The sequence below is a fragment of the Caretta caretta genome, chromosome 11, assembly GCF_965140235.1.
Source record: "Caretta caretta isolate rCarCar2 chromosome 11, rCarCar1.hap1, whole genome shotgun sequence".
NCBI lineage: Eukaryota > Metazoa > Chordata > Testudines > Cheloniidae > Caretta > Caretta caretta.
In genome coordinates this window covers 20,578,897-20,588,244 of record NC_134216.1, presented here as the reverse complement: position 1 = coordinate 20,588,244, position 9,348 = coordinate 20,578,897, and the positions used below count along the sequence as shown (strand labels likewise).

The 9,348-nt window shown below is 42.2% G+C and overlaps 1 protein-coding gene across 1 annotated transcript; it reads left to right on the top strand.

Annotated features, from left to right (window-relative positions):
• The first annotated feature begins 809 nt into the window (after nucleotides 1-809).
• LOC125645195 (transcription factor 15-like) lies at nucleotides 810-6,639 on the top strand. Its single transcript, XM_048870415.2, has 2 exons — nucleotides 810-1,797; nucleotides 2,747-6,639. The coding sequence occupies exons 1-2, from the start codon at nucleotides 1,351-1,353 to the stop codon at nucleotides 2,777-2,779; spliced, it is 480 nt and encodes a 159-aa protein (XP_048726372.2). The 5' UTR covers nucleotides 810-1,350; the 3' UTR covers nucleotides 2,780-6,639.
• The last annotated feature ends 2,709 nt before the right edge of the window (nucleotides 6,640-9,348 follow it).

The window sequence follows — 9,348 nt, the reverse complement described above, 5'->3', positions numbered from 1 at the left end:
AGCACTGCTTAATCAGGTGGAGATGACTCAGTTGGGAAAATCTGTACAGTTAGTTTGAGTGCAGAGCGGCTGTCAAACTTTTATGGAGAGAAGAGGCAAAATAAACTAGAGAATATGATGACCTTTAATAAGTAAATTGGTTGCTGTAGCTCTGCATTTTAAATTGAATCAGGATTTGAATTTATATGTGCATCTAGTACAGTGGTTTTCAACCTGCGGTCCACAGAACCCTCATGGGTCCGCAAACTATGTCTAAGATTTCCAAAGGGATCTGCACCTCAATTGAAAAAAATTTTAGGGGGTCCGCAAATGAAAAAAGGTTGAAAAACACTGGTCTAACACTTGGTGGGGAAAACTGATGAAAGAAATAGCACTGAAATGCCTGTTAGTCCATTCCAAACCAACAGAAATTTGGAAAATGTACTCGAGCAAAGCCTGTCCTTTATTCTTCAGAGCGATTACTCCATATTAATATCCCATAATAAAACTAAACAACATATTTGCATAGTGGGTTGATCCTTCATTTGGATCCATGTGGATAGATACTACCTACTCTTATTATTGGCATCAGGCCTTGGAGAGGGTTATAGTTTGCAGCTGCCTTGGAGCCTAGCTTTCCTGTTTCACAAAAAGAAAAGGAGGACTTGTGGCACCTTAGAGACTAACCAATTTATCTGAGCATAAGCTTTCGTGAGCTACAGCTCACTTCATAGGATGCATTCATTGGCTGTAGGGGAAGCAGCACCTGAAGAGGGAGACAGGCGCTCATCCACCCAGCCGGGAAGGGCTCTGTAGGAGCAGGTGTCAGGTCCTGCCAAGGCGATGCCTGGTTGCAGATTTGGCCGGGCGAGTGAATCCCCCTCCCCCAGATGTGTCCAGGCCCCGCTGTTCACCCCCAAGAGCAGAGCACACGTTATGGGCCCAGGAAGCCCCTCGCTCGCTGCCCCCTCTCCTCTGAGCCGCTCTGGGCTCCGGACGAGGCCGTCCCGGGGGCGTTCCACTCCTCGCAGCCCCGAGCCAGCCTGCTGAAGCCCTCCCGGGAGAGCGCCCCGCGGACCGAGGCGGGGGGCCGGCCTGCCCCGGTGGCCGCGCTCCCCCCGAGGAATGCCCCCGGGGCGCCTTGCCCGAGCCGCGCGGAGCCGGGGGAACAGGTGCAAGGCTGCCGGGCCGGAGCACTGAGGCCGCAGCTCCACCTTCCTCGCCTTATTTACGGCGCGGCCACATGCCCGAGCTAAAAGCAGCAGCCATTCAAAGCACGGCCCCGCCGCTGGAGGGGACCCGGGGCCGCGGCGGCCAGCCGGCAGCTGCCGTGCATAAAAGTCATGGGGCTGGGGGGCCGGCGGGAGCGCCATGAAGGCCGGCGGGGGTGCCGCATCCGACCCGGAGAGCGGCGGCGGCGGCAGCAGCAGCAGCAGCGAGAGCAGCTCGGACAAGACCCTGCCCCCCGCCGGGGGCCCGGGCAAGCGCAAGCGGAAGAGCCCCCGGCTGAGCGGGCTGAGCAAGCAGCGGCAGGCGGCCAACGCCCGGGAGAGGGACCGGACCCACAGCGTCAACTCCGCCTTCAGCGCGCTCCGCACGCTCATCCCCACCGAGCCCGCCGACCGCAAACTCTCCAAGATCGAGACGCTGCGCCTGGCCGCCAGCTACATCGCGCACCTGGCCAACGTGCTGCTCCTGCAGCAGGGCGAGGGGGCGGAGCAGCCTTGCCTGCAGTACCAGCCCCGCCTGCAGGGCGGCAGCACCGCCGCGGCTCCCCGGCCCATCTGCACCTTCTGCCTCAGTAACCAGAGGAAGCTGGTAAGGCTGGCACGCAGCAGGGGCTGAGTGCTGCCCCGGCCATCCCAGGGGCGGCTGGTAGAGTGGAGGTTCCCCCCTGCCGCCAAGGGGCTGGCGTTGGTTTGCATCCTGGCACTGCCCCAGTGAGGCCTGTGTGTGTGGCAAGGAGAGTCCCCGTCTCACCCACCCCATACACCTTTAAAACTAATCTCCCAGCCTCAGCAAGCACCTAGACTCCACCGTTCTGCTGCCCATATGTGCCCGGAGCCCATCCTCCTGTTGGCTTCCCTGGGATAGCGGGGTAGACAAGGAGACCTGATATTATATGCTTAGCATCTACAGCGTGTTCAGTACTGTAAACATACCCGCTGCAAAGACTGTCCCTCCAGTGAAAAGCTGACAGCCTCACACATATCCACAGGCAGAACATTCTAAATCCCTCTGGGTACAGCTTTGATGCTTGTGTTAATTTATGATGAACTCACTTCTTGTAAGCATTGCTTATATGAGTAGAAATCTACTGTAAGCAAAAATTGTGCTCTATGACCTGTACATTCCAAGCTCCACAAAGTATATAAATCGGGGGAGGGGGGGCACGCAAGAAAATCAGTTAACTATGACAAACTATTTACCTTGGTCTACCGTTTAGAGACTTGTGTGTCTTCACTTCACTCCCTAAGTACAGTAGCAGTTTCAGAAATCTGTTCTGCCCCAGCTATTTTCATTTAACTCCACTGTTGTATTTCCTGGTATATTTCATAGTTTGTAACAATTTAAATAGTTAAAATGTGATGTTCACTGTTTAATGACATAATTGCTAGGAAGGTAAAGGGTTAAATGTTTATGTTTAGTGTGACTGTGTGTGTGTTAAATTGGGTATAATATTAATAGATGCCAAGTTAAGGGAGAAAGTGATTTTCCTTCTTCTGTGTTCATGTTTCTAATATATATTTTCTGTCCCCTCTTACAGAACAGAGAAGGGGAGAAAAACTTGTCTATTTAAAGTTTAAGTGGACATTGAATCAGATGAGAAGCTTGCACAAATCTTGCACTGACTGTAGAACTGTTTTAGATAACGTCTCTATTCACAATGTTTACACTGAAATTATGCAACAGTAAAAACTACTTTTTAAACTATAAAAAACCCACTGCTGTGCACTTTGTTTTACATTGTGACAGGTTGGTTCATGGTGTTTTGCCAATGAAACTGAACACTGTGGGGACAGTTGCACCTGGTGTGGCTGCTATTTTAATGCAAGAAATGTTAACCTAAGCAGCCAAGCCCTGATCTTGATGGCTTCTCAACTTATGTCACATGATGAAACTTGAGCTTTGAAACCACACAGCATCTCCTGTCAATGGAAGCTGTCATAACATGCCATCCTCTATGCCTTGAACCAGTATTGGGCTGTACAGTTGTACACTCATCTGTGTGAGAGAAAGTGGCAGCTGACATGTTGAGGGTCTTTGAAATTACACTGAGATTATTTTAAGGTGCTCACCCAAAAGCCAGGATAATCACAATTAAAAGGGACATGTGCCTAGGTGTAGGGTGAGCTGCAGTACAACAGAATGCCTCTTAAAGAGACAGCTATGATGGGAGGAAGTCACTATCTCAGTCAGTACCCAGGAAAGCTGAGAAGTGCTGTGCCAGGGATGTATTTTTCATAATACACAGTGTGTGCTGTGCCAGTCCTCTAAATAGTGTGGGATCTTTCTAAATTTGTTCTTGTTAAGCCCACAGAATAGGGAGGGTTTCCCCCGGGCTCTCTAAATTTGTCAGCTAGGTTATTCCCAAGTTGTGCCTTTACATCACTGATGTCATTTATCACTGTTAGTTTATGAACTTGAAAACTTTATTTGAAATGGAGTCTAAAAAGCACAGGTCTGTCATGGTTCCCAATTTGGGCACAATGAGACCTGAAAAAGCAGCTAAAATATTAAATCTCCATATCCAGGTCAATTTACAATGGATGGTTTAGAAAACGGTAAGTTTTACCCACTTTTTGAATTTGGATACAAGTTTTAGCACCCAGTCTCTGTGGGACTTATTAAGCTTTTTTAAAAAAAAAAAAAAATCAGACATTGCTAGTGAAGCACAGAATGACTCCAAGGAGTCGGGGTTAACAGTCCCTAAATAAGCATCTCCTGCCCTCCTAAACATTGTATGTACCTTAAAAATATCAACTGTGTGTGTGTTATATACCTCCCCTATGGAATTTTAAAGCAATAGAGTAATTTATGCCATCCTGAGAAAGGCTTATGTTTGCTGCACAGAATAATTGTCTTCCCACCACTACCAGGTCACCACTTCTCCTGGTTGGTTACACCCTCTTGTAGCACTCTGCTGTTATGTCAAAGCCAATATGGTGGGATAAGGAAAGGTAGGCTGTAGCTGTTGAGATGTTTATCGTGTAGTTGACTTTCCTTCACCTCACTCCCCACCCAACACATACAGAGCAAATTCTGCAGATTTTTCCAATAGACACACCAAAAAACATATAGGAGACCTCATTACTTTGGTCTTGGAACTTTGAATTCCTGATGCTCCCCCCACCGGGCATTTTTCAGTGCCACTTTAAGACACGTTCTGTTGTACCTACAGGAGCTGTAGGAAATTTCTCCTCAAAGAGGCTGATCCACAAAATACTGATTCCAATGGGACTATTCATGTTCTTCAAGTTGCACACGTGCTTCAGTGCTTTCCGGAGTGAGGTCTGAATTTCCTGCTTTTAGTACGCTGTTATCTTTACTGCATCCTTAGCACTCTTTCAGTGTAGTAATTCAAACCGCTGCCAGATTAACTTTTTTGCTTTGATGTTGATCAATGTTTTCTGTAAAATGGGACTTATTCACATTTTTAGACTGTACATTTATTTTTGAGTGCAGATTTCTACAAATATGCCCTCCAAAGTTTTGCTTTGTTTTTCAAATGGTTTTGTAATTGCTTAAACTGGATGTGTAAATTTTTTAAAATTTACATTTTTATAGTTTTGAAAGCAGATCTTTATTTTAGATTGTACTGTAGATTATCTTGAAACATGATAAAACTATATCAAATGTTAGCTCCTTTAACAGAAATAAACAGATTCACTTATATAACAGTTGTATCTTCCATTAGGATACTGTAAGTGATAAAATGTTTAAAAAACTGCAATTTCAAACACTCTTTTTTAAGGTTTGTTTTATATTACAAATATTTTCTAATTGCAGAAATTCATAAAGAAGTTGAACAAAATAGTAATTTTGGACTTTCATAAACATCTTAACTAATGTTCATTTAATTTTTAATAGAATCTCCTGGCAAATGTAGCATATTTACATTTAGTATGATTGCATTTCAAGTTTTTAAAGGCAATCAACATTGAAAGGTGTGGTCCACTATTTTTAATGTAGTGTTAACTTAAAGCTTATTACTTGAAGAAACTCATGAACAAGTGATTTGCACAGTGCTACAGTATTTTTTAAAATGGGATCCCACATCCATGGTATTTATGTGCTATGTGTCAAACTTATGCTTCCATTTAAGTCAATGACAAAATGGGAGCCCTCTGCTTAAAAAAAAAAAGGGGGGGGGCGTGGAAGGGACATACTCCACACTGAATAGGACTTAATGTGGTATTAAATGCTGCAGTCCTTGAAGTGAACGGTTTTAGTGAGTAAGAGGACTGGGCCAAGGGTTTTGATTATTAAATATTATTTGCATTGTTGCAACACCTATAGGTTCCAATCTGACCCGCAGTGCATTAGGCTCTGTGTTACATAAACAGTACCTGCCCTCTAAAGCCTATTCTGGTAAGATTTCATAGACACAGGCCCCGATTCTGCAGACAGGTGTGAATAACTTTATGCATGTGAGTACCATTGAACTCAGTGGGGCAGATGCTCAGCTGGTATAAACTGTCATAGTTCCATTAAAGTTCTTTGACAATTTGTTAACTGAGGATCTTCCCCAGTGTCTCTACTCACATGCATACATGCATGCAGAACTGAGTTGTTATTGATAAACAGGTTCTCCGATCAGCGTGAAAGATCTGGATGGTGGACAACGTAATGACACTTAGTTTTCAAGAGACATGTATGAATTTAACAATTAGGAGTCACAACTGAGGAGTGAAAATAATTTATTAGGATGCTTACTGTATTTACTCCATATGAACTTGTCTGTGTGCCTTATCAATTCTGTTTAAGTCAGTCACACATTATTTGTAGCATGCACAGACTTGGATGTCTAAAACTGAATACTTTAAACTCACATTTAGGCACCTACATTAAATTTTTTTCAAGGGGTGCTGAACACCCTCCACTCCCACTGAAAATATTGATTTTCTATATATATATTTGAGTATATTATTCATAATTTATTTAAGTGTACCTAATTTAAACCCCGATAATTATTTTCCCTGTGTCGACTTGGCTATTCAAGTTTAGATACATCTGTTTTATCCAGAGGCTCATTGGTAAGACACAGAAGCCGATCTCAATCAGATTTTATTAAATGATCATTTTAAAAATTAAACCCCCATACTCCACATTATCATAGCCACTGAATTTGTTGCAAACATACAAAAAGTGCCCGCAAAAAGGACAAATCAAAATATGATTTGACTAGGTTTATTAAACAAGTATTTGACCATACTATTTGATTACTTATAAACTAATCGGAATGTATGTCTGAATGTTCTTTAAGGTGTTTGTTACTATATTTTAAAGTAGTTGTTCTTCAAGGAGAAGTGTTTCCTTTCTAATTTGTACTTGAAAAAAATCTAGCTTCTGTATAAAATCCACATTTGTTTGCAAAATGTGCTATTTTGCTAAAATAAACTTTTTATAACTTGTATAAACAATAAAATGTTAAAGTTCTGGAGGTATGCATCTTTTCTTTCTCTCTAGCAATCTCATTGTTGAAAATATGCACTGCTGAATACTGTATGTTAAAAGCAGATATTTCTTTGTACCTTTTAAAAGATTCTGTATGATAATCCTTGTATATTTATTGCAAATAGGATTTAAAAAAAAATTAAAATTCTACATTAGGGCCGGTAGAGGATTTTCATTAATCAGTGTTTCTCAGACTTGCCATGAGTCAATAGTCGTATGGTGCAGTCTCCCTTTACTTCCAACTGCTTAAAGTCATATTAAAAGATTTTTTTTAAAATATTTTGCTAATATTTTTTTCACATAAGCAATTGCTTTTGTTGCCACAGGGATGTTATGCAATCATGAATGGGAAGGTATATGCTTCATGTGACAGCAAATGAGATGGCGATCTCTTAACAAAAGAGATAAAGCATTCTCAGCCTAAGGGAGCTGAGCAGCTACGCAACAAATGTCCAGAGGAGACCAGGCAAATCTAGTCTTACTGTGTTTAGTGAATGCTGCAAAACCTTTGGAAGACCCTGTCCGCCATAGGAGTGACATATCACTAACATCCCTTCTGCACTAAACCCCACCCAATCAAAAAGAAAATAAAAAACCCTACCCCCTAGCAGAGTTTTACATTGAAAAGGGAGAAGTACAATAGCTTCCTTGAAGTCCACTAGGGACTTCGCTTTGCTTTCATGTGGAAGATGCTCAGATCCTTAGGTCATGGGAAGCATTACAAAACTCTAAGGAGTTAGTCCTTGAGACAATTACCGCCTTCATCCCCCTCCCCCCAAAACAAAACAAAAAAACGCTGAGACTCTCCTCCCCCTGCATTAAACAATTTCAAACTCAATCAGACTTCATGGATTTGAAGTTTATTCACAAATCTCAGTCTTTCCAAAATCACTGAGGTGGGCACCACTACTTTAATTTTTTCAGTAATAATAAAAATAACTATACACGTTTGCTAAGTTCATCTAACAGCGTCTGCTCTCATTGTGGGTTCTGGTGTCAGAATGAAGACAGGAAGGATGGTCCAAGTACTTAAAATGCTACCATGGGCCAAAGGAGGCCCTGCTCTACCGCAGATATCCTGTGTGACCATGGGAAAGTCACAGCCTCTCGATGTCTTGATTCCCTATCTGTAAAATGGGGAGAATAGCATTTACCTACCACCTCACAAGGGTGTTGAGAGGGTAAATACATTAAAGGTTAGGAACAGAGCTGGGAGGAAGCCAAATATTTGTTGTTTCAGTTCTTCTGAAACAGATTTTTAGACTTTCCATCCCATGAAAATTATGAGTTTTCAGCCTTTTTATCCCTATTCAGAATGATTTTCCCACCCCCCCCCCCAATTTTTTTTTGAAGTTTTTCATGAGGGGAATTCAGTTTTCCAGCTAGTTCTAATTATGAGGTACTGAGATACAATGTGATGGGATCCTTAAGTAGACAGCTTAGCATGTACCATAAGAGCAGCAAAGTCTTAATTAGTAATAAGAACATAAAGGATCATGGAAGGATGTTGAGACAGACAGACAGACAAATGAAATAATACAGATGGCCTAGTGCCAGGGAAGAGACTTATACGGAGACAGAATATGCGTGGGAGCTTGCAGGAATGAAGAAAAATGTGTTTTGTAGTTTAAGTAAAATAAAAGGTTAAATTAGATTTAAAATAATATATGTTTGTGGAGGTCTTGCAAACTGCAGGTCCATTAACAGTTGTAGGAAGACCTTGAAAGAATATGGCTTATTCAAAAAACTGGACCTGAAAGGTAACTGACAAAACAGAAGAAAGAAGAAATCCCGGTTATCAGGGCTACTTAATAATAAAGGATTGTGGGCATTGAACCAGCAATGACTCCAAATCAAGCAAATTCTGGATTTTAGCTAAATGTAGCAATTGGCAATGGCATCTCTTTGTTAATGGGCATAAAAAGGGCAAACACTTAAAGGGTTCATTGATAATACCTGCCTGATCAAGATGGAACCAACCAACATGAGACTAAGCACCTCTAGGTTTAGTCCATTCATATCTTAAACACTTAAGAATGTCTGTTACTCTTTGGATGTAGTGATTGCTTATTATTTAGGCTTTTTAGACATGTTTAGAGCAATTGTAGAAATGTCATTTGGCCTTTGGATTTAATAAAGGAATTTATAGTTAGTATCTGGTGGTACCCTATATTACTACTAATTCTAACAGAACCTTTGAAGGTTGAGGAAATGGAGACTGGACTGTAGAACCAACAAGGAGGTTAGGAGAGAGAAACTTCCCATTGGGACAAGAGCATTTTGGGTATTACAAAATCTAAGAAAAAAGGAAATTCAAGATTCAGAGAGCATGCACCTAGGGCCCATTTATTAATAGGTGCTCAGCATATAGTGCTATCAAATGTTTTTAAAAGTGGTAGTGAATGTCTAGCCAAATCCAGTAACAGTTATAGCATATTACAGACTTAGCAATAGACTGTAGGTTTCCTATCTCTGCCACTACCTTTGAGAATCATAGAATCATAGAATATAAGGGTTGGAAGGGACCCCAGAAGGTCATCTAGTCCAACCCCCTGCTCGAAGCAGGACCAATTCCCAGTTAAATCATCCCAGCCAGGGCTTTGTCAAGCCTGACCTTAAAAACCTCTAAGGAAGGAGATTCTACCACCTCCCTAGGTAACGCATTCCAGTGTTTCACCACCCTCTTAGTGA